The 26666-nt window shown below is 39.8% G+C and overlaps 1 protein-coding gene across 1 annotated transcript; it reads right to left on the reverse strand.

Annotated features, from left to right (window-relative positions):
• Positions 1-265: 265 nt before the first annotated feature.
• LOC140226096 (uncharacterized) lies at positions 266-2783 on the reverse strand. Its single transcript, XM_072306581.1, has 3 exons — positions 2410-2783; positions 1024-1289; positions 266-430 (listed from the first exon to the last, which is right to left on the reverse strand). The coding sequence occupies exons 1-3, from the start codon at positions 2489-2491 to the stop codon at positions 266-268; spliced, it is 513 nt and encodes a 170-aa protein (XP_072162682.1). The 5' UTR covers positions 2492-2783.
• Between the last annotated feature and the right edge of the window lie 23883 nt (positions 2784-26666).

Below are 26666 nucleotides of genomic sequence, written 5' to 3' on the forward strand. Positions count from 1 at the left end.
TTTTCTGCATGTAAGTTTAGATTAGGGGCCGTCCACAAATTACGTGCCGCACTTTTTCGACATGTTTGACCCCCCTCTCACCTTGTATGCTTTTGTGACGTAGGTCCCAATATCCTTTAACCACGCAAAAAAATGGCGTATCTCTCTACTCGACTCCCTCCTCACTCTCCTAGAACGTGACGTAATTTACGGACGGCCCCTTAGCATTTTTTCAGTTAAAAATAAATCAGAATAAAGGAAGGAATCACATACTATTTTTACCGAATTAAGGATGTGAGGCAACATACATTCTGTACCTACTTATTGCGTCCATAATCGACCGAGTAAGAATCGTCTTGAATGCGCCCCACCGGCACAGTTTTTTCAGAGAGAACTCATGCTTTGGCTTGGTTTCAACGCTCATGCCTATCGGTTGATTCTGTTTCCTCTCCTGGAACAACCCCAGTAGCGGGGTAATTTTCATTCCGATTCAGTAGTTGTTATTAACCCTTTGACATGATGAAAAATTATTGTTCCACCTTCTACACCTTGGGGTGCGGGAGCGACCTGCCCCTCCGCTAAAAATTTACAGCAGCGCAGTCTCAGGGAAAAAGTATTAGCTTCATTCGCATGAATCACATCAGACATGAAATTGGATCGGTCTAAGTAAAGAAATGCGGGCACCAGGGGCGAGGTGTGAATGAACGATTATCGAAATTTCCTCATTTTCAGCTATGGTGAAGAATCGATTATTGAAGTGTTCGCTGCGAACACCCTGTTTATCGATCCTTTTTCCACATGTTTAAATGACTGATCAATCGATATATCGCAAAGCACGCCACGCCGCTGGTGCCCACATTCTTTTATTTAGACTGATCCAATGTTAATCACAAGGAAAAAATTTGACAAACTTCTCTATCCTCTTTAAAAAATATAAAGATCAGATCCATCTGCCACATACCATATGGTTTTCTGTTTATATTCTCTTAAAATTGGTTTTCTAATGGCAGAATTTGATAAAAACGAATTTATGAAGCGACTCACCACCACTGTGCCACGCAGGCTTTCATCGTGCCCATCGAGAGACAAGTAATTTTCTGCCTTTTCAACGTTCACCTCCGCCCAACGTTTACTCGAATCCGCCACTTCCGTTTCCTGTTCCTCATTTCCGGTCTGCCCGAAATTCTGCTCTCTGAGGGTCAAATTATCAACATGAGCTGCGCCAGATTCGTGGCTTGATTCGGCTGCCACAGCACAGAGGCAGACGTAGAATAACATGAGGCAAAGATAGCATAGTTTTAAGACAAGCCCTAGAGAAAAGAAAAAAAAAAAAAAAAAAAAAATTGATACGATAATCTTGAAAGGACTCGGATGGCCTCATGAGAAAATAAATAGGCTAATTGCGGGTCACACCACAAAATTTGATTTCTATACTAAATTTCATAAATGAGCAAAATATGCTGAATATGAGAATGGACTTCTGTTTAAACAAAAAGTACTTAAATGTTAATGTAGACTTTGCCCTTTAAAAAATGGTGGTTTTTATGACTCCAATACCTTCGCCGTCCCTGTCCACATTGGAAGTAGCGTTTGAATAGTGATTGATAAACAATTTTAAACTATTTTTTTTAAAAAAAAAACCACTTGCGACGATTTTAATCGTCGATTAAAACTCGTTTTTTATTAAAAATCGTAGCAAGTTAGTTTTTTAAAAAAATTTAAAATTGTTTATCAAATTTTTACCCACAAATTCTGTTTATAACGTCATCCACCGCGATAATGACACCTTTGGTTTCTTCCACCATGCTTTCATCCGAGTAACACGTTGCGTAACCAGAGGAAATAAGTGTTTCCTTGACTGATGAAAGCAAGGTGGAAGGAACCAGGGGTGTCACGACTGCAGTGGATGACGTCATAAATCGAATTTTTCAAAGCGAGATATCTCGGTTAATATTCAACGTAGGATGTTGCTGTTTTTACAGAGCTTATTATTTTGAGCTAATCTACGAAAATTAACCCCAAACCACGATTCTATGATCAGTGCAAGTGACCCAGTATTACTGCGCATAGTCGGAGTTTTCTCTTTTTTGTTCATGAAAAAAATTGCTCATTATTCAGGTGTATTTAATCTCAGAGATTTTTCTCTGTTGACAGAGGAATCCAGGAAGAAAAGAACATTGAAATATTAAGGCCGCAGGCTTTTCAAGCTCGCTGATATAACGTAATTCGAAACTTATACAACTGGCGTGGCTCGATTCTCATACTTTCCCTTCATTGGGTATAAATTATAAAATGAGAACGTAATTATAAGCTTTCAGATATTCAAAGAAAACTGAGCAGAATAATTCAATCCGCGATAACACTAGAGTCGAAAGAGTTTCATCTAAAACATTATGACTTCGTAATTTCAAATGGAAAGCGCTAACTCACTCTTCATGAACGACAGTTTTTCCGTCGATCTCCAATGTGTGCCAAGTTGTTGACGAATTTTCAGCTTTTCAGCGCCGGACATGGTGGGAAGGAAACGGAGGTTTTAACAGAAAACTATTATTGTTCATGGCCGCTCTATTTTCGTATTAACGAAGAAATTCATACTCCTTGTGCCTGATAAAGCTGAACCACTTACCGACTTGTCTCTAGTTCTCAATTCAAAATACTGAACTGATTAGATCAATCCTATGCATCCGCTCGATGTAAGCGCATTTCGTAACACTTTGAATGTAATTACTTCTTATCTTTTCCATGTAAACAATGAGGCTATCTAAATCTTCCGTACTACATTTTACTCTGAAATGGTAGCCACTGTATTTACAAAGTAAAAGCCTGCCCTCAAAAATTTTGGGACGATAAAATAGAGTAACGCCTAATGCCATGCGCAAAGAATCGATTTTTAGGTGAACCATTACATCGCATTATCGAACCGATTGTTGAAATCGGTAGACAAAGCGATACACAGAAAAGACCCATCATCGAAAAACCAAACAAAATGCCGCCATTTTGGGCTCTAAGGCCTTCATGGAACGTGGAGAGGCGTCATTTCCATATTCTCTCTATTAAGGTACTCTATAGTTACCGTAGTTTTCGGTCATATAGGAATCGAATTCGACACGCTGCATGAACTATAATAATCTCGGTTACTGCGACCGTTAAGGTAAGACGAACAGGAAAAATTACCGTACTTTTTTCTCCGTGTACACACATGATTCAAAAGGACGTATTTCTACCAGACAGAACTATGTGCAGATGGCAAATATGGGGTGTGCTCGTTAGTTCTCGAGTGAATGGGAATCATAAAGCGCCAATGACGTCAGCGGTGATGACGGGAGCGATCCCGAGGAGCTTCGCGGTCTTTAACTCATGAGCCCTGCCCACAACGCTCTTGTACCATGCCCACGGCTCATGAGTCCCGCATACAGTTTGGCACATAGTTCCGTTATGTGAATTTAAAATCCCACATACATAAAACCACTTTTCATAGCGCAGCCTCGCGCTCTGCGACGCCCGATCGCCATTGCCCCCTATCCTCCCAGAGAAATCCCGCCTAAAATCCCGCTTTTCCAATTCTTCAAAAGTAATCAAGGAATCAAGCCCACTTTTACATTGTTCCTTATCCAGCTTACTACGAGCACACCCTATCTTTCCCACCCGCACATAATTCTGTTCGATGGAAATATGTCCAAATGAGATTCGTAATTAAACGGTCAGTGATGAATTGGCGAGCGTGCGTCTTAAAAGCGCGAAGGATCGGTGGCTAGGTTGATACCTCATTTGAACGTATTTCTATCAAACGGAACTATGTGCATTATGACGTGAGCCCTGTTATACGTGTATTCTTATGGGTCTCAGGGCTCATGTCTGAATGCACATAGTTCCGTTTGATAGAAATACGTCCATTTGAACTTTGCGGTGGTTCCTGGGGTTTTTGGCGCCCGCATGGTTTACCCCCGTAGCCTCTCCTGCTCAAGTCACCGTTCCATTCTGCCGTGCTAATGAAGAGCGCCGTATAAGCCTTCAGACGTTGCCAAGTTTCCTACGATAAAAACCGCGAATTTTCTGGGAAAATTGCGAATATTATTTTCCAAAATTTTCAGACATTGTTGTACGCGATTTAATCTACAATATCTGAAAATCTCAAGGAAAAAAATGTATGAATGTTGTCAAAAATACATGTTTTATTCGCGGAAATTTGGCAACTCTCGAATGCTCATACGGCGTTGTTCCTTAGGACGGTAGCATTGATAACACGCGTGTGATGAGCCGGGAGCAAATAGGTTCCGACACTTGACCGCGCTTCGCCATTCATCTATGTCTGCGGTCAGTGTGCACGTCAGAGCGTAATTTCCTCTCGGCACCCTCAATGAAAACGGATTAACCCAGATTAAGTTTATCCATTCTTGTTAATGATTCATGTCTCGCCGCCAGGCCAACAACACCCTCGAAATTTCTCTTTGGGAACCAAATCCTTCGCTGGGCGCTGGTCATAATAATCGATTATTCTTTAACATAGCTCTAAATGCGATCAGATTTTGGACAGTCGGGATCCGTGCAGATTCAGCTTAAAGGTCAGTTTTTTCAGTTAAAAAAGCGTCGTTTTTTCATCGTTAAGTTCAATAAGTTAAAAAAACCTATACCAAACCAAGATTTCTTCAACTAAAAAAAACCAATTTTATCGACAAAAAATAACGCTTTAAGTCAAAATAATATGCCAAGAATAATCCCCTCCAGCGGTTGCCATAAATGATTATGTTCCCTGATCGCCTGGTAAAAATTGGCGATAAGAGCTGCGTCTCAAAATACCATAGGAATTTTTATAGCCTGCTAAAGAGAGGCTTCAGAAAAATCATATAGCTGGCTGTAGAATGCGGCGAAAATCATACGGCCGGGCTATACGAAGCGATAAAAAATTATGCAGCCGGGCTATAGTTCCTATAGCTGGGCTTTACACTTTATCTTCTGTCTGTTGCCTTTTCGCCATCGATTATAAAAGGTCATAAGAAATTGTGTAGAAATTCGTGTGCTCTGGAAATCATTAAGTTGATACGGAACCACCTTAATATTTACAAAACACACGTTATATTTTCTTTCAATATTTATTTTATTTCATCAATTAAAACGAGAATAATCCATACAGGAGATGCAAACATTTCAAAATCATGAGTTGAATAACGCTGACTCCGCCAGATTAAATATTAGAGCCTAACACAAAGCAGAGCGGCGACGAACTGGCGCCTACAAACCTAACAGGGATACTTCACGCATTGCGCAACGCGTGAAGTATCCCTGTTAGGTTTGAAGGCGCCAATGCGCGTTTCGAGCTGGCTGCCGCCTGCCGCACCGCAGCGTGTCACGGCTTGAAGCAACTATTTCACACCAGAGTATTGCACAGTATCATACGAAACTGGAGGCGCTCTCAATATATTAGGATTGGCAGGCATCCATCAAAAGCACGGAGCTTTCCTCGCAAAATAAATCAAGATACTACGGCCCAAAAAGAGAGCAGTGGTTCAAAAACTCACTAAGTCCTAGCATCTGTAATTAGTGACGTTCAGCATACACTTTATCGCCTGGCTGTGAGTTGCTTAATCGCCATCGGCTATAAAAGGCTATAAGAAATTGTGTAGCCGGCTATAGAAGCTATTGGAATTTTTACAGCCGGCCGTAGGTCTACGGTATTTTGGAACACAGATTTCTACTGCCAATTTTTACCAGGGCGGAGGGCTGCAGTGTAGAGATCAGTCTGCACAGTTAAAAGTTCAGTGTTTACGGCTACTTTGGGTTATTTCGAGTTTTTCGTTCACAATCAGATCAACCAAAAGGACTTAAGGAGGTTCATCCACAAAATTCTAAGTTAATTCGACCGAGACCGTGCGTTACTGCTGCGGGCTGATTGTTGATATTGGTAAACAAAGTTATAGACGAAAAAGACAAAAAGGATATGAAGGCATTCTATCCGTGGAAGCGGGGTGGTTGCAATGGACAAAGGAGGTAGGCAATGGACTAATTGGCGGCAACCCACGAGAGACACTTTCGTTAGTCCATCATTTTCTCCCTTAGACTATAGGACCCCTTATTTAAACCAATAGGATCGCTCCATACTCCCAAGGTCTTCTTTGTCTATCGACTAGGCGATTTGATAGACTTTGATAGCCCAACGATCAACCCGCTAGTGCATATTTAGGGATGAAAAGAGTGTGCTGCTGAACATATAGACCGCGTTGAGCAGAAATGGGCCAAGCCACATCAGCTATTGCCAAATGTAACGGTACAATTTAATGTTTTCCAAGAGAACGTATGTGCGGATTCCTTTGAAAATTTTAGGGAGTTTTCTCCGTACTATGCAGAAAATTGACTGAACTTTGCACAAAAATCCGCACAACTTTTTTCATTTAAAAAAATGAATAGCCCAGTTCGATTAGGCAATTTTTGATGTGGCTTGGTTTCTTCCGCTCAACGCGATTTAAATGTACTTTTGCATCTCTCTACGTCACTCAGAGGCTGCGACGTTTATTTTTACGTATTTCGGAACGCGGATCCCTTTAAATTAAATGGACTGCATTTTGCAATTTGGAACTATAAGTTCTGGCCCGGTTTAAAAACAACGTATGAGCCATAGTTTCCCTATGCACATAAGTGTTTTTTTCAGATGAGCCAGAATTTATAGTTCCAAATTGCAAAATGCAGTCCAAATATAGACATCTATAAGACTTATGGTTTGTCAAACACGTGTTTAAATCCCTCAGTTGATCACTGGAGAGACTGTACGATAACTTCTCTCATGATACTCTCAAAATAAGCTTGAGAGTCTCGTAAGTGATGCAATGCAGACCGAAGCCATGAACGAAGTCTCCCCTTGATGGCAAGACGCACTACCGGCAGGCTTTCGTCGTGTTTCATCTTCGTGTTCTTCGGGCAAAAAAGAAGACTTGAGCGCGTCCTTTTCATCAGGAATTTTGTTTTCGTTTTTTGTTTGCTTCCAACGGAACTGTTATTTTTTTTCGTCTCCTTTGATGTCATGTCTTTCTGGTCCCTGCAGGTTCTTGGCTCATGCCGTGGTGCCATGTATTACGGACTTTTCCGGAAAGTTTGTCACATTGCGGGATGATAATACACCTCGTTAAGTTACCTGTACTGACCTAAGGCTCCACTCCGCATACTACTTGTCATTGGTCATCGGGTTTGACGTATACCGACGATTCGATGGCCTTTTTCGCGCATAACCAAGATTGCAACACCGCATCACCTATGTGCCCAGAGGCAATACACAGTTCGATCCAGAGTTTTACGGCCATACTGCAGGAACCGTGTTTGTTGGGTCAAAATTGGACTGTTTTCCTGTGCAGTTTTTCTCAAAATTTAGTTAGTGAGTGAGTTTTTGAACCACTGCTCTCTTTTTGGGCCGTAGTATCTTGATTTATTTTGCGAGGAAAGCTCCGTACTTTTGATGGATGCCTGCCATTCCTAATATATTAGAGCGCCTCCAGTTTCGTATGATACTGTGCAATACCTCTGGTGTGAAATAGTTGCTTCAAGCGCCGTGACACGCTGCGGTGCGGCAGGCGGGCAGCCAGCTCGAAACGCGCATTGGCGCCTTCAAACCTAACAGGGATACTTCACGCGTTGCGCAATGCGTGAAGTATCCCTGTTAGGTTTGTAGGCGCCAGTTCGTCGCCGCTCTGCTTTGTGTTAGGCTCTAATATTTAATCTGGCGGAGTCAGCGTTATTCAACTCATGATTTTGAAATGTTTGCATCTCCTGTATGGATTATTCTCGTTTTAATTGATGAAATAAAATATGTATTAAAAGAAAATATAACGTGTGTTTTGTAAATATTAAGGTGGTTCCGTATCAAACTTAATGATTTCCAGAGCACACGAATTTCTACACAATTTCTTATGGCCTTTTATAATCGATGGCGAAAAAGCAACAGACAGAAGATAAAGTGTAAAGCCCAGCTATAGGAACTATAGCCCGGCTGCATAATTTTTTATCGCTTCGTATAGCCCGGCCGTATGATTTTCGCCGCATTCTACAGCCAGCTATATGATTTTCTGTAGCCTTCTTTAGCCGGCTATAAGAATTCCTATGGTATTTTGAGACGCAGCTCTTATCGCCAATTTTTACCAGGGCGATCAGGGAACATAATCATTTATGGCAACCGCTGGAGGGGATTATTCTTGGCATATTATTTTGACTTAAAGCGTTATTTTTTGTCGATAAAATTGGTTTTTTTTTAGTTAAAGAAATCTTGGTTTGGTATAGGTTTTTTAACTTATTGAACTTAACGATGAAAAAACGACGCTTTTTTAACTGAAAAAACTGACTTTAAGCTGAATCTGCACGGATTTCGACTGTCCAAAATCTGATCGCATTTAGAGCTATGTTAAAGAATAATCGATTATTATGATGCTCGTTGCAAACATCCTGTTAATCGACAGTTTTTCAAAGGTTTAAATGGCAGATTGATCGATGTATCGCATCAAAGTACGCCACGCCACTGTCTACGACACAAGATCATCTGATCGTCTAGCGTTAGTTTAGCATTGAAATTAAATGCAATAATAAAGATGGCGGATAACGTGCATACGTTTATTTTGCACTGTATTCTATTAATTAACAACAAGAGGCATTTTTAAATAATTGAAGGTGTAATAGCTTGGGTAATATTTTCTAGCTTTGATGAAAACTGATTTCTCTTCTGTTGCAGGTTGCAGTTAATGATGGGGGCCTCCCTGAAAATATCTTTTCGCCAGATGCCGAGGAGACACTAATATGTGCTCTATAACTATTATCAACTTTAGGTTGAGAAACATTTCAGCAAAGGTGAGCAAACTGTCTAATGTTCTGGCAATTTATCGTTGAAAAGTTGTTGTCACTTTCACTAATAATTTACGAATTAAACTACTTGACACATTATTGTATAGCGTTGCATTAAAGAAACAAGCGGTTCTCGGCTTTATTAGTTTGGTGTGGCACTAAACTTCATCGAAGCAACATTTTTTTTTTCCTTTCTTTTTTTTTTTTTGATGGGGGTCCGTGAATTGGAAGTCTTGATTTTCCAAGTTCCAAAAAGAAGAAAATATTTGCGACTCCTTCATTTCTCCAAAAGCCGAATAAATGCACATTAGATATGCTTTTCTCAAAAATCGGTGATTAACTTATTGAAATAAAAAGTTAAGAGTATTATAAAAAGCAGCTCCCATGAAAAACCAAAAACCGAGATTTCTGACAGCAAGTTGGCTCTCTGGCCGTGCTTAGCAACTTAAGTTAAGGGCTTTTTTGCCTGACTCCATCCCATCCGTTTTTACCCCCAGAGTCTCTCCTTTGAAACCGTCGTTTTCCGGACGAAAGAACGTAACTCCATTCCAAGGTTGCCAAATTGACTCAAACAATCAATTTATTTTACAAACATGCACATGTGCAATTTCAGTCAAAATTCATCTGATTTTTGCATGGATCTGAGTAAAAATTAGTGAAATTTTCAGTCAGGAATGCCCATGATTCTCCTAGTTAAAAAGCAAATTACGAGGGGAACTTCGGCAATATTGAAATGGAGTTAGGTTCTTTCGTGAAGGAAACGACGAAATGTCTCGGAGAGGCAGCTCTCTCCGATGCCCGAAACCATCCAATCAAGGCACGTCTCTCCGTTTTACTCACCGAAAGTTCGCCCGCGATAATATGGAGCGATGGAGCCGTGAGGCCATTTATTCCGACCCAGTTAAATGAGCGTCACTCGAGTTTTTCTCCGCCGCGCCGCTGGCGTTTCCTGACTGGAATCGACGGGAAACGTGCTTTTCTCCGTGAAAAAGTCTCTGATCTTGGCGAGCAAAATTTTTGATGTAAAAACAGCGAAATGATTTATTGCCGCGCTCCAGTTCGCTTTGCCACCGCGAGGCAAGGCTGACCGCAATGATAAATAGCGCCAGTGCGGTCACTCAGACCAACACGTTTCCTTCCTCGCATTAAAAATACACGCTGGAGAGTGTTCGACGAGGGATTTCCTAGCTTCCCTCCGCGCTCTTCCACCACGCGCCGGGTCTCTCCAGAGAGATTTCAATTTGTCTCGCATTTTTAGATTCCTAGAGCTCAGCAATATACCAAGAGGCGAGGTATGAATGAGGCACCAGACAGTGCTTCGTTTCCCGCACCAAGAAACGTAACTCCATTTTAACGTTGCAAAGACTCAAATAATCCATTTTTTCCCCGAGAATGTACCTGCATAATTTTCCTCCAAAATGTGTATGATTTTTGCATGAGATCAGATGTGAAATTAGTGAAATTTTCCGTCAAAAATTCTCAACATTTTTCGGGTAAAAACGCAATTTGCACGGCAAATTTGGACGCACTTATGCTAAGAGGAACTATGTGCAAGTGGAAAGATGAGGTGAGCTCGTGGAAGCTGGATAAGAAATAATGAAAAGTGGATATAGTTTCTTTTGAGAAAATGGAAAAAGCGGGATTTTCAAAAGGAATCAAAAGGAACTGAGCGCTAACTCGTGAGCCGTGGGCATGTGACAAGAGCCTTGCGGACAGGGCTCATGAGTTAAAGACCGCCTTCCCGATCGTGGTTTCTCTTGTCGATGCCGCTGACGTCACTGGCGCTTTATATTTCCCATTCATTTTTATGGCCCGAGCACCAACGAGCACACCCCATCTTCCCATTTGCACATAGTTCCATTTAGCGTAAATACGTCCATTTGGTCACGCATTCAAACCAGTGGCGTGGCGTGCTTTGACGATATATCGATTGACCTGTCATTTAAAGCTATGGAAAAGGATCGATTAACAGGGTGGTTCTCAGCGAACACCTTAATAATCGATTCTATACCTCGGTTTCATCGTGGGGATACTTATCGATATACTCGATCATTGCACGCCACGTTTCCACTGATCCTCAAAGCCTTGTTACGTCTTTGTCTGAGAGCAACGATCGTTCAAATCGTCCGCAGCTGAAGCACTCCGTTCCGCTCCTCGGAAAATCATTCACGCGACGAGAAATTCGGTAACTAACTATTAGAGAAGATATGAGATTTTATAACTAACATTAATCAAATGCACAATAATACAAATGACGTCTATTGCATGATTTTGTGTTCTTTTCGATTGGTGTTAGGTGTACATGTTAACTCCTCGCTGAAAATTGGTTGCACTGCAGTTGCATCCAGTTGCACCCTGGTAAAAATTGGCAGTAGAATCTGTGTTCCAAAATACCATAGACCTACAGCCGGCTGTAAGATTTCCAATAGCTTCTATAGCCGGCAACACAATTTCTTATAGCCTTTTATAGCCGATGGCGATTAAGCAACAGCATGGCGATAAAGTGTATGCTAAACGGGACTAATTACGGATGTTAGGACTTAGTGAGTTTTTGGACTACCGCTCTCTTTTTAGGCCGCAGTATCTTGATTTAATTTGCGAGGAAAGCTCCGTTCTTTTGAAGGATGCCTGACATTCCTAAGATGTTGGAGCGCCTTCAATTTCGTATGATACTGTGCAATACCTCTGGTGTGAAATAGTTGCTTCAAGCGCCGCGGTGCGCTGCGGCGCGGCACGGCGGGCAGGCAGCCAGCGCTGAACGCGCATTGGCGCCTGCAAACCTAACAGGGATACTTCACGCATTGCGCAATGCGTGAAGTATCCTTGTTAGGTTTGTAGGCGCCGTGCGCCGCCGCTCCGCTTTGTGTTACGCTCTTATATTTAATCTCGCGGAGTCAGCGTTTTTCAACTCATGACTTTGAAATGTTTGCACACTCTGTATGGATTATTCTCATATTAATTGATGAAAAAAAATATGTAGTAAAGGAAAATATAATGTGCGTTTTGTAAACATTAAGGTGATTCCGTACAAACTTAAGGATTTACAAAGCACAAGAATTTCTACTCAATTTCTTATAGCCTTTTATAGCCGATGGCGAAAAAGCAACAGCCAGGCGATAAAGTGTAAAGCCCGGCTATAGGAACTATAGCCCGGCTGTATAATTTTTTATCGCTTCGTGTAGCCCGGCCGTATGATTTTTTCCACGTTCTACAGCCAGCTATATGATTTTCTATCGCCCTCTTCAGTCGGCTATAAGAACTCCTATGGTATTTTGAAACGCAGCTCCTATCGCCAATTTTTACCAGGGCATGTATAGCTTTCCACGTTTTTTGAAGATGTGGGCTCTCTACATCATGCTTGTCAAATCTCCATCGTGATTGAGTCAGGCAGAAGGGCTTTCAAAAAAGGAAAACAAATATGATATATTTATACCACATCTTATGAGGGATACTTTTTATTATCAAAGGACGCCTTAAAAGTCTAAAAATAAACCTTCTAAGAGCATTACAAAGCAAAACATTAACCGGGAATTTCAGATAAGTCCTATTTGTGTATCTTGCTATTCGTAGAAACGATTAATTGTGATCTCTCATAAATTCATTAATGTTTCAAATTGGATTGCATTTTGCAAAAAGGAACCAAGAGGATTCCAATTTTGCTAAGATTGTGCAACTTACAACCTTTGTAATATAATCGCTTACATTATGTAAAAAGTTAAATTTCCAAAGGTAATTTTCGTCTTGAATTTTTAGTTTACTGGGGGTAAAGATAAAGTTTAATTAGACAATCAGTCTATAGTTGCAAGGTTAAAAAGTTGCACAATCTTAGCAACATTGGAATTCTTGTGGTTCCTTTTTGCAAAATGCGATCCAATTATGCTTCGAAATTTCGACCGAATTTAGCATCGGTACTGAAAATCAATCAACTTCGCCCAAATTAACGTCGCACTTAGCTACATATTACATGTGCTGTGTGGCTAAATAAAATGGGCAAGTGTAGGAAAATGCAACAGTTTTTGTTCGCGTGGCGTCACAAGCAGTGGCTGAATGAACAGACCCAGAAACAACAACAACAGCTCCCCAGAAAAAAGAAGTTTTTCCTCTCGAGAGGCCACGAAACTTCGCTTTTTTGACGAAAGGTCGTATCTCGATTTCCACAGGAGCCCCAGAAAGCATGGATTAATAAAGTGAGATACGTCCTTTTGTCAGAGGAGCGACGAAAAGGGTTGGTTAAACTCCATCAGGTTGTCAACGTGAAATTCCAACACAAATTGAACACCGTGCACGCCGTGAAATTACCTGCCCTACAAAGTCCCGCCACATTTTCCGGGAAAGAGTTTACTCAAAATTTTCCAGGAGAGAGATGTTTCCGCTCGTAACACGCTGTAGTGGGAGTTACGGTTTTTGTCCTGTAAATTTTTCAGTTCCCGAGTAGAGAAGCATTCTCATTGAAGCTCGCATTAATAAAAGTGTTGAAAAAACATAAAATGGCGGTATCAAATATGATAGTTCTATTTTTCCTCCGACAAATCGTTTTTCCAGCGTCGACCGGTCGTTAAACTTTTATGAGGTGAGCCTCAGAGCGCGGCGCACAGTGGATCGAGTCAATCGGAGAGGTTGGACATGAAATTTCAGGCTAAAACTGCAAATTTTAATGTTTATTTCGTCACATTTTAAACTTTGGGGGGTGTTTTTTGGAGAAAATTTTACGAGAAAATAAATGGAGCCACTTTTAGAACCTCGAAGTTTTGTATAAACGGAGTTATAAGCGTTTAAAGTTTCAAAATTTTGTCCGACCTCTCCTTTTGACTCGATCCATTGTGCGGCGTCGCGACGCGCGGCGCTCCGCTACTTTGAGCCGCGTCCAGTCCACTTGACTGTCGCTGCCGTTCTAAGGAAAAACGTCGTATGAACATCTGAGAGTTGCCAAATTTCCTCCGATAAAATGCTCATCTTTGAGGAGAGTTATGAATATTTCCTCTTGAAATTTACAGATGATTTAGATCCGGTCGCGAATGAAATTCTCCAAAAAAAAATCGAAGAAAAATGTTCAAAGAATTCTCTGAAAATTCATACTTTATCAAAGGAAATTTGACAACGTCTGGAGGCTCATACGGCGTTTTTCCTTCGCTCGGCTCTGTGTATGTGCCACTTTTGACGGACGCATTGAGACTCTTCTCAAAGCTCCTGCTTCTGCAGACTGTTGAAACGAACCAGAGATTATTTTCACGAGAGCATGACCTACGAGGAAAGGCTATTTCGAGCCCCTTCATTTTCAGTGACCGCTAAAATAAAACATTTCATATTTTCCCTCTATTTTTGCGGTAAGTTTATTCAGGCATATCGATCGGCAGGTGACTTCCGGTTTTAAACTCGCTCAGAATGTTATTTAAAGCAAATACGTTGGGATCATCGGATATTTATCAATATTCATTTGACAGGTGGGGGGAGGGGAAGGGGGTGCAACAAGCTCCTTGTATGAAACCATTTATTAATCATCGGCTCATCAATTATTTACGATTTAGCCAGCATTGAATAAAACTCCGGCGCTCTCCGAATCGAACTGATAACTTTTTCATTTTGCCCGGCACGAGCATTTACTATGAATATATAACGCATTTCGGCCATTGCCTGCATATAAAATAAAAGTAAACTGTATCGGAGCTAGAACTGCCAATGATCATTCAATTTGAACAGGGTGATAAAGAGCGCATATTTCTATTAAATAATAATAACAAAAAAAGGGAGGGATAGTGCGACCGTTATAATCAACCAAAGCTTAAAAACTGGTGTTCGGAGCTTTGCTGAAAATGTTGCTCTGTTGGACACGATTGAATTCTGTTTTGGAAGCACAGAGCAAAGGTCGTCAATATCTGGGCAAAGTATCACCGCCAAGGAAATTTCCGCTGCCATTGTATTTTTTTACACAGAATATGTTGGTTGAACCTGTTTGAAAATTTCACTGAATTTTACCGTAGAGAAAAAGCATAAAGAAAATTGAGTGAAATTTTCGAACAGCTTCGTTGATAAATTTCTCTGTAAAAAAATAAAATGGCGATGGAAATATTGAAACGTCGTATGGCGCTTGTGATACTTTGGCCGGAAGGTGACGAATGTGCGCATAGTAAAAACGAACTTGGATGAACTTAGCCTGGTTGGACGTCTATGGACGTCTATGGTTGGTGGACGAACTGGTTTTTTATTAAAAATATGTTTACACCGTACATTAAGTCTCTTGACAAAAAGGGCGATAAATTTTTGAAATGTCAAAGGAAACCAGAATGGAATAAAAGTCAGGGGCAAGGCAGGAAAATCCGTGTACAAGCGAAAGTGCTGCCTCAAACAATATTGCATAATAGACTAATAATACTAATAATAGATTAATAATAGACCATCAATTGAAACATATTATTAATAAAAACGTCGAGTGAATTGTATTTTTCTTTTCTTTCAGGACAGGGACTCGAGCCATCAGTTATTTTGAGTAAAAGTCTTTTCCAGGTATACTGCGTGAAAAGTGAATGCTTGCATTCTGTTTTGCATTAATTGATTTTTAAGTTTAACATACATTAATGTTATTTAAAATGCGTGCTTATCGAAATCATAAGAACCTCACTTAACGACTTCATCCTCGATACCCTTTAAAAAACCTCCCTTGTTCATCCTTTTCCGTATTTTTGTGGAGTATTTTTGAGATTTTTCGTGCAAGTACACTGACGAGGTAGTTTTGAAACTGTGCTCTACGGTCTGAATAGCCTGGCACGAAAGAAAATTACCGTGTGATGGAAAATTGCAGATAGTAATCTTTGAATCCCCCGACACACATCGTGTTCTTGGTGTGCAATGTAGTGACCGCACATTCACATATTTAAACCCTTATTCAAACTCCAGGAAACGTTAAATTGGTTTAAAACCTCTCTGATCCGAATCCCATCACGACTGCATCGCTGAAAGAAAGAATAATTGAATTTTCAACAGACACACACACATAGATTTTCTTACAAAAGAACAGGTTTGTCATCGTTATTCACAACAAAAATTATTATTTTCGTCATCAGCGTTGTTTTTTTTTGCGTTATACATCAGCAGGTGTTGCTTACGGCTGGGATTGTCGGATTTGGCCCCCTCCTACATTCCTGCAATTGCAGCGTTTTTTGACGATAGAGGTTTACAATTAACAACAATTATTGGTTTTACTACTAATTGGTGTATCTCTCTAGTGAGATGCACTGCCGCCAATATGAAAGCCAAAAATAGCCATAATTCACGAATTCTTAGAGTTTCATGTTATTTGACGAAAGCGCGAGGATGTAGTCGACCTCATTTTACCTCAAATTTTCCCGACAATTTTGTCTGCAATTTTATAAAAAATAAATGCAAATTTCAAGGGCAAAATGTGCAAAAAATACAGGTTTTATCTAGGGAAATGTGGCAACTTTCGAATGTTCACACGGCGTTCTTTCCCTAGCACGGCAGGAGAGTTAGTGGCTAACAAATTACAATGTAACCATTTCCTTCCGATACATCGGGGTCCAGCCAAGACTTTTTCTTCCCTATAGACATCCCTTTTTCAGACGGAATATTCCGAGCATATTTTTGTACTCTTGCCCAGAGGCCGGTTTTTAGGTCGGAGGAACACATAGTATTTGTTTAAGTCCGAGACGCTCCTGAATTACATGTTGCGCAATAGCTTAATACCCTGTGGTTGCTATATAAATAAAAGATAAAGAAAAAAAAAAACATGTTGCATGTGCGTGCTCGAGTTGTTGAGCCTCAAGCTCCGTAACAAAAGACGTAGGAGCGTCGGACAGTAACAATGAGTAAACAGTGGAATGAATGGGAGGTTCAATGTTCATGTCGGGAGGGGTTTGTGAGGAGTGAAAGGAAGCTTGCAGATATTATAATCGGACACGGACACAACGTGAAAGCTCACAGGGAAGCCGCACAAATTCCCTCTCCGATTGATTTTCCTCTGCTTCTCTACTTTCCTTCCTCCGTCTCCGCCAAATCCACCATTTATCCGTTTCTTTCACTGCTTTCACATTGCGATCCTTTTGCCACCCTCTCCTCTCTCTTCTTTTTGATGGGACCAGTTTGAATTTCACTCAATAATTTCGGTACACTACACTGAAAAAAAAGATTGGTAGAATTTACCATTCCCTCACGCTGTATCTCACACAGCGTCAATTCAGAGTCAATTCTGCCAGAAGAAAGGTAAACGTTACTATGTATACTGGTAAAGGTATAACCATTCCTCTGACAGAATCGACTTGAAGATTGGTAGAATTTACCATTCCCTCACGCTGTGTGAAATACAGCGTTAGGGTAAATTCTACCAATCTTTTTTTAAGTGTACTGTGTCAATGAAGAACTTCAGAAATTAAGATGATTCGTCAAGGTTTCTGACGTGGTTGAACTGACATGCGATATATCGCATCGAGAATGTCAAAAATCTCTAAAGATTCTGAATTTTCAACCCAAAAAAAGGACGGTTTCCCCACGCATGAGCATGAAAAGTCATTCTAAACCAAAATACTGGCAAAATCTATAGGAATAAAATCAGAATTATTTTTAGAAAAAACCTCACATTCGATACAGTGTCGAGTGCGAGAATTTTTGCGAGTTATGTAAATTTGCCATCTTTACTTTAATGACTTTTATGAAAATTGGGTAATCTTCAGTTCAAGAGTCGGTGTATTCCATGTTCCTTGATTCAAATATCAATCGCTGTTCTTCTAGAAAAATAAAATATAAAAGCAGAAATTTTATAACACCGCAACCGAAACACGCGTGAACCATTTAATCCAACAACTTAAGCATGATGCCCGTTGCATCAGCGGTGGTATGGATATGGGAGGTATCAAGATAACGTGCCGTGCGATGGTGGATAACGACATCCACCATAAACTTTGAATGACAATCTCTTCGATTTTCTTCGAATGCCTTCAGTCTGACCCCATTATTTTGTAACCTTTAAGGAGTTCAACTGTCTCCGTGCCAAGAACAGAGAATATCAATAACATATAAAACATGAAAGGAGAACTAAAGTAGACGTAATAAATTCTGCTAAAAGGTGTCACCACAGCACCCAAGGATGTTAGCACCCTCGTCTCGAGTTAAATTGCAAGTCGAATTTGATTCACCTTCACACTAATGCATACAAATAAGTCGCCTTTAAGATGAGATAGGATGATTTTGTCCGAATTGAGGCAAAAACTAAAAGGTGACTTAAAGAAAAATTGGAGGATCTGATCAAAATTTATCTCGCTAATTGTACCGTAAAACAAATCGTGGCATGAAAGGGATGAGATATTCATTAGTATACACACACATCTTGAATGCATATATTTACTATGAAATTTTTTGTTGAAAGTAAGCTCAACAAATTAAAGACACGTTATTAACTCCTGAAAAAAATACCAATTATGGCTGATTGGAACTTTCAAGAAGCTAAAATCCACCTTTGTATTAAAATGTTGAACTTGATGATCAGTTTTCTTTGGACGACGACGTTTCAGGAGAGACGTTTTTGGGCGTTATTATTTAACTTTCCCTCCAAATGTAAGCGACACTTAATTGGCATCATAGAGAGGAGCATTGCGAGCGCGGGTTCATGCATCGCGCCATCGCGCCTTCAATCGTGCAGATGCAACAAGGACATCCGTCAAGCACGAATAGTTGTATCTCTGCGCCGTCATCAACGCACGTAAAATTGTCTCTAATTTCTAAATAAGTTCAGGTTAAGTTTGCTCAGAATATGCTGTGATATATCGAAGTAAAAAACCCTTTTGGGAGGGGGGGGGGGGGGTTAGAGGTCTCTCAAGCGCCCTAAAGTGCGCCAGTCTAAAAATGTTTATTTTGGCGAGAGTTGTGTCGTGTCAGGGAATTTTTTGTGACGAACACCCCAGAAATCCCAAGACGCGGGTCGAAGTAACCCGACTATCTCTTCTGGGAAAGTTACATATGGCGCATGAGGAAGGGGGAGGGGTGAGAAAGCGCCAGTATGTCACCAAAAATGAGAACATTAAAAAAAAAAAAAAAAAAAAAAAAAAAAAAAAACATTTCTTACCTCCAAAAACATAGAAATAATAGATGATACTTCAAAACTATCAAATTTAACGTATTTAAAAATGGGTAAATTTGACCCGACTTTCAGATATCTAGCCAGGGGGCTGATTGTTGAAATTGATAGACAAAGAAGACATGGGTAGTATCATATCCATCCATACATCATATCCATTGAAAAAGTGGCTCCTATAAACAATTGGAGAAAATGATGGACTATAATTATACAGTCGCCGTCAGCAAGTCTGTTACCTACCTCCTTTGTCCATTGCAACCATCCGCTTTCACCAACAGCATCCCTTTTGCCTTTTTTGTCTGTAGGTCTGTCTATTAATTTCAACGGTCAGCCCGCTGTGTTGAATGCACTTGCCCAGTTCTTTGACAGTGTTGTTTTTATCGACTGCTCTATGCTTGTATCTCAAATTTACCCGAATATATTAATTAGTTCAAAAAATGTGAAAAAAGTGAGTGAATAGAATATGCCTTTTTTGCGAGTTTTTTAAGTAATGAAATTTGACTGTCAAATTAAACTTAAAGGCTTGCTTGAGTGCGGAGAATAATAAAAGAAACGAGTATCTCTAAGAATTTGTTCGTTCCAGCGCAAGTTCTATCGAGCGAGAATTGCGAGGAGCATATTTATATTTTCTCCTAAGATTCTGATCCCGGGAAAGTCTTCCGAGCCATTAGAAAGATTAAAATTCGCGAAATATCAAGCTGTTCTTTTGCTCGAACAGGGAGAAGACACGGGGAGAATAAGCTTGAGCATTTCAGCTCAAATTTAGGATTTCTAAAATGCTGCAACTTTGAAGCGAAGGGATAAATCCGAGATTTAGATGAATGGGGACGTAGACTTTTCATACAGAAAATTGGGGTAGTTGAGGGGGAAAATGAGTCAGGTACATTTGGCGAGGGATGTACCGAAAAGGAAATTATTTAATCATTTCAAAGCAGAGAGTTTCGAGGTTAGGTCACAAAGGGTCGGCAATTAGCGAAAGCAGCGGGAGAGGATTTCAAATATTTATTTTTCATTTAAGTTCATTATCTTTATTCTGGCGCGCATGTTAATTTTAGCAATCTGTCGTACAGCAAATTTCAATATACCGCACGTTTACAAGCCATTTAATTTGGAGGTAACTCATCCTGGGTGTATGAACATGCATGGGAATCCATTTCCATAGAAAATCCGCGGTTGTACGCTTTGATATAAATAACATACATGTACATAAGTGGCTTTTACAGCGCGCCCGGGCGCTTTGCGACATCTAATCGCCATCCTTCTCTATCAAAAAAAAAAAGATCGTCAGGTAAATTACATCGTTTAATTTCATTATGAATGTCACTTATTCACAATTTTGGACGTTAATTGGACGTATGCAGAGGCGATTCTTGAAACTTGGCAAAACTGTATTTTCTCCATTTTAATGTATGTGAAACAATCTAGGGGCAGAATTTTAAGGGTTAAAATTTGGCGTAAAGGGTGTCATTCTTCTCAAAAAGTACAACTTTCTGACAAGCCCCTCACGGCTGAAAAGAACGTCAGTTTTTGCGCAATTAAAGCTTTTTCATTTGTCTTGTTTTAATAGAAATAGGATGAATTTTAAGTTTTAGCTGAATCAGTGATTTCGTCTAAATTAGATCGATTAAGTCTTGAAGGAAACTCGATTTTGAAGGGGAAAAAAAAAAAAATAAAAAAAACACGAAATGGCTCTCCTCGGTAACACGACAGAATTGATGATACGCTTCCCTTTCCTTTCTTCTTGTTCCTCCTGTTTTTACATTTTTTTTCATTTCCCTTGTCGTGCTCAAATGAAGCAACTTTCATTCCGCTCTCACAACCGTATTTATCACCGAATTTTTATACTGGGTGATAGGATGGAGCTATTTGCATGGCAGTCTCTTCCAACTGCGATAGAACAGTGATGAATGACTTTGTGAACATGATTTTCTCCTATCTTGCACAGTTCACATGACGCTTGATGTGTAACCCAAACCGCTAGTTTTTCCATTTTCTGTTCTACCTTGCCACTGTAAAACGCCGTACATACATTCGATTGTTGCCAAATTTTCTCCAATTTTTTTATGAGTTTAGGTTAAGGGAGTTTCACCATAAATATTTTTGACACACATGGGTATTTTATTGTGATTAAAATTCTGCGAAAAATTCGAGATATACCATATATTAATTTTCAAGAATATTGATAGCAAAAAGGCAATGACTGTATTTATGCGGTGTTCATCCTCATCACAGCAGCGTTGAACTTTGCTCTTTGAAACCTTGATGCCAAATTTCAAAGATGGCAATGATGCTTTATTTCTCTCTTAAACACAATAAGTCTTGATCCGTGAAGTTCAAACAAAAATCAGCGGAAACGGGAAAATTTTGAGCCAGGAGGATTCTTTCATCTGGAGGGATACATGGGAAAACCTTCTAATAATCAAGACCATGAGAATAACTACGAAGGCCTACAAATATCCTGAAATCCAACCGAGGTATTACATTACTTCTACTCGAATATTAGCGACTGTGGCGCCACCCGTGTATTATTGAGCAACTGCCCCCAAAAGGTAATATTTGATAGGTTTTGTTCCCTTTTTAATTGGATCCATGAGCACGGAGAAACCACTCCGCCAAGGACAAAGTTTTTCATAATTATGCGTCAAGGTTATGATCAACAGTGGAGACAAGCCCAGTTGGTTGTGCTTTGCATCGATAAGGCACACTGAGTCCGTCATAAAAAAACGAAATAAAAAATAAGATCTAGAGATAAGAACGGCAAAGGATTCCAATGGTACTTGCATTCATAGTAGTCAAGCTTTTGCATGCGGCTGGGGGTTTGCAATCTGAACATGCACACTTGTATGCATACACCTTTAACCAATAACTCGCTAGTCCCCATAACGTCGGCCGTGCTGTATTTTACCTCCATTTATAAGTTCAAAGAAATGATGGTTTCAGAGATGGAGCAATTTTGCCCTTAGTTTGGCAAAAATAATGTGATTCATAAAAAACTTAAATTTATCAAAAATAGTAGAAAAATGCCCCTCGAGGGGGATGGGGCTCTCTCACGCCTCGCTCCCTAGTTTGACCAATGCTCTCATATCTCGCTCTCTAATCATCGACACAGTGCTGCCTTGCTAAGAAAAAATGCATTATGAACCCTCAGGCGTTGCCAAATTTCCTTTGGTAGATCACGAACTTTTGGGGGAAATTTGTAAATATTTTTCCTCCGATTTCTCAGATAATTTTGTTCGCAATTCCAACTAAATTGCCTGAAAATTTCAAGGAAAAATATTCATAGCTGTCCTCAAAAATAAACATTTTATCAGAGGAAATTCGGCAACTCTCGAATGTTCATACGGCGTTTTCCCTTCATACGGCAGAGGGGCAACCTAGTTATCGAATCGAAAGCACCGAGAGAAGTTAACTCGCATGAACGTTAACTCTACCCTTGTATTCTACCCCTCCCCTCCACAGTATCTCACCCGCCCTCTGCTGGAAGCGTATCGGTACATTCTGTACTCTATCTCGGTCTCGACAAATTATATCCTCATCGTTCAATGTCGCCTCTGCGCAGCGCGATTTATAGTGGCTTTGATTGAGGTTAATCGGCCGTTCCTACTCTCGGTGCTAAATTCACAGCTACCGCGGGCTCACTGATTCTCGCTCTCGACATGGACGCGTTGCAGGCGAATCCTCAAATAAGGAATTTCATCTAATGCCTAGGCTGCAAGTAGCCTACTTGTTAGACAGAAATTCTGATTCTTTTACTAAGTTTAGACAAAATAATTCATCGCTCCTTGTAAGAGAGAAATCTCTGTAAAAATGTGTGGTAAAGAAAAGTTTGTAAACGGAAATTAGCTAACTGAAGAATCCGGTTAATAGTTCCTGAACGAACATTTATGTAGAAATTTACAGCATGTCATAAGACTCAGATTTTTTAAAATTTTAACATTTAAATTTATGGAGATCATTTGAAGACGGAAAAACAAAAAGAGTTCTCAGATTTATTGAGTCGTTTTCTCTAAAATATTGAAAACTCGTGAGTTTATCCTCACTAATTGGACTGCATTTTGCAATTTGGGACTATAAATTTTGGCCCAGTTTAAAGACGGCGTGTGTGCCATTAGTTTCCCTATGCACATAAGTGTTTTTCCAGATGAGCAGAATTTATACTTCCAAATTGCAAAATGCAGTCCAATTTACAGAAATTTTTACACCGTCCAAATTTGACTATCCGCCTGGGCACTTAATAAAATGCCTAATTTGACTAATTACCCGGGACAGATGCGTCTTCAGTTGACGATCTGGTTGTAGCTTAAGGGGAATTTTAAGTTGTGGTTCCGAACAAATCCTCCACGTCCCACTGCCTAAAATCTGGCTTCGAAATCCGTGATCATTTAAAAATAACAACAATATATTGAATTCTAAGACTCATAAGCCCTTGCAGCAAATGTCCGAAATTTTTAAAACCAAGCCCGAGCTATGTGAGTTGTTTGCGTGGTAATAATAAAGGCTAAAAATTGATCACAGATCCTCTTATGGGATGTCTGTAAGTGCGAGAGAGATAGTTGACGGTGATCGTCAAAATCGTCCATTTATAGGTCTGCTTATGATCTACTGAAAACTGCAATTCATCCCGGATTTTTTTAAATTTATTGGAGCAAAGACATGCTCGATAAAGTTAAAAAATCTCCAATTCCGTCCAGTGGCGTGGTGTGAATTGCGATGTATCGATTGGTATGCCATTTAAACCTCCGGTAAAGAATCGATTATTAAGGTGTTCGCAGCGGACACCCTGTTTATCGATCCTTTTCCATAAGTTTAAATGGCACAACAATCGATATTTCGCAAAGCACGCCACGCCACTGATTCCGTCCTAGACAACCTACCGCAGTACTGCTTCCGAGTGATTCCGGCGCGTCGCAGTACACGAACTTTATGTCCACTTTTTTTACGTCCACAGACTTTTCGTCCACAATTTTTACGTCCACAGTTCTATAGCCCACACTATTGTTAAGTCCATTACTGAAACGTCCACTAAATTAAGTCCACAAATGTAAAGTCCACTAAAATCAACTTCAAGCGTCATATTTTAGTTCGTGGGTAAAATTATATTGACAATATCGAAATGAGAAAATTAAGAGAGAATGAGGTGTTGTTATCGTAACTCATATTTTAAATGAAATGTTAATTTCTTCTTATGATTCATCTTTTCAAATTGTCTTTGGTAAATACTTGGTTTCATTTCTATCCTTGACATTTCTGATGTAAAATATGCCTTAAATGTACATTCTTTTTTTTTTTAATGAAATTGATTACTTCATTTTAAAAACATTTACATTTTTAAAACGTGGTAAATATTTGTAAAACCTTTTCCAAGCAATGGCATCGATATGAATCTCAATGAGCCGTAGTTGTGATGAAAGAAACTATACAAAAATTAATAGGAGAGGAAAAAAACTAAGAAGCACGCAATTTTTTGTTTTTAACTTATTTGTACATCGACCTCCTTGAGTCAAATACGTCCAATTTTGAGCGTTTGGTTGCGCTTACACCACGCTGCAGCACAGTAAAAGCCCAAAACATGAAAGAATAAATTTGAATGCTTTGGAAATCATTAAATTTGACACGGAACCACTATTATATTTACAAAAAACACATTATATTTTCCAGTAGTACATATTTCTTTTTCATCAGTTTAAAAGGGAATAATCAATGCAAAGAGTGTAAACATTTCAAAATCATGAGTTGAGAAACGCTGACTCCGCGAGTTTAAATATTAGAGCCTAACACAGAGCGGAGCGGCGTGTTAGCAGCGCAGAACGCGCACTGGCGCCTACAAACCTAACGGGATACTTCAAGCATTGCGCAACGCGTGAAGTATCCGGTTAGGTTTGTAGGCGCCTATGCGCGTGTCACGCTGGTTGTCTGCCGCGCCGCAACGTTTTAAGCAACTATTTCACGTCAGAGGCTTTGCACAGTATCCTACAAGATTGAAGGCGCACGAAATAACTAGTTAAAGAGGACTTTCAATTTTGACTGCATCTGTTACTGAAAAATGTTTAATTTGGCATTGGAGCGTTTCCTGGGCTCCCGCTTTGGTTTTTATCTTATCATATCCGTACAGTTTACACATGAACATATGTTTTTATCTGCCCTTAGAGTCTGTTCTCTTTCATGACTTGCATCACGAATGAAATGTTTTTAAGAATGAAGGTAGTAGTAGTATGCATTTATTTTTGAGGTGATTCCTGTCATTTAAATGAGAAAAAGAAAATGTGGACATAACATGTCCACAATTTGGACGATTTTGGACATATTCATGGTTGGACATTAAATCATGTGGACTTAATAAAGACTGGATTTAACGCTCAGTGGACATAAATAGCGGTGGACATATATTTAATGGACGAAAGGTAGGTGGACATAAAGTCCTGGAAGCCGCGTTGCACCAAAACTCAAATTAAGAGGTGGATCAGTTTTAGCCATGTCGGCTCCTCTTTTTAACCATCCTGATGTATTCTGAAGAAATAGAGACAAGGCGACACTACCTAGTACCCGTTTGTTCCGTAGCAGATCAGCAAAAAAACACCGGAAATGTGTCATTCAATATAATTTTTCTAGTTTCACTAAGCTCCTCCAAATTTTTCTTATGCAGTTTTTTTCGTATAAAGCAAAATGTTCTACAGATCTAGGTGTTTCCTTGGAAATTTTAAAATTACCTAGTGCGACACACAGAAACAAAAAAAAAAACCGTGATAAATCGCACCAATTAGAATCAACAAACCCGGTAGCAACAGTAATCAAACAAAAAATTGGGGCGGAATCAGTGACTCGCATGGTAAAATTTGTCTAAAACCCCTATGATTCACTCAGAGATCGATGGCGTGGTGAACCCCTTTTCCGAGTTGCGATGCTTCTAAGAAGTGCCTTTCAAATTGATTGGATTTGCAAACAGGAAACAGAAGGTGCGGGGAGGATCTCATTTTTAAATTGCTTGTTACTCAAACTTGTCACTTTGAAGGGTTATAAGAGTTGTGTTGGGTTCCTCATCTTTATTCTGGAAAGTTGTCTGTAGCGTTGTCTCAGCGGGTGCAGATGCGGGATCTCCGCCGCCGCGCGCAGGCAAATTAAGGAAGCTGGATGTAGCCATGTTCGATGCCAGTTCAGGCGCCTTGGGATCTACTCGGGTAATATCTCCGAGTTTCAGGGATCTCTCCCCGCATTTTTCCCCACCTATGATGCCAGTTCTGCCGTCCTACCAAAAAGAGCAGAAAGTTAACAAATAGTTGAAAATTGACCATTTTTAATAGGCATAGCACCGCCGTCTGAGAGAACACTGAAAAAAAATCTCGGTGTATCTACTTGGAAAAGGGTAAAGTTACCAAGAATTCAGGGTTCTATTTGATCCCAGTTTTTTCTTGGTAAAATTATAATTTATGGAATTGGTAATTTTACCAAGAAATCTCGGTAAAATTATTGAACTTTCTCGGTAATTTTACTGGACTTTGGTAAAAACGCCAATTTTTTTTTTCTCTCGACTGTGGTAAAATTACCGAGATAAAACGGCAAAGTAACTGGGAATTGATTACCAATAAAAGTGGTATTCTTACCTGAAAAACAGTAAAAATACCGGTTTTCAGGTAAGCTTACCAGTCTGTCTTAGTAAAACTACCAATAATTGGTAAAAACGCCGAGAATTCGTTTTCGGTGAAGTTAAGGAATATTTGAAAATTGACCATTTTTAATAAGTATAGCACCGCGGTCTAAGAGAATACCATAAGTGGATCGCATTTAGCAAAAAGGA

The sequence above is a fragment of the Bemisia tabaci genome, chromosome 1 (assembly GCF_918797505.1).
Source record: "Bemisia tabaci chromosome 1, PGI_BMITA_v3".
In the NCBI taxonomy this organism is placed as follows: domain Eukaryota; kingdom Metazoa; phylum Arthropoda; class Insecta; order Hemiptera; family Aleyrodidae; genus Bemisia; species Bemisia tabaci.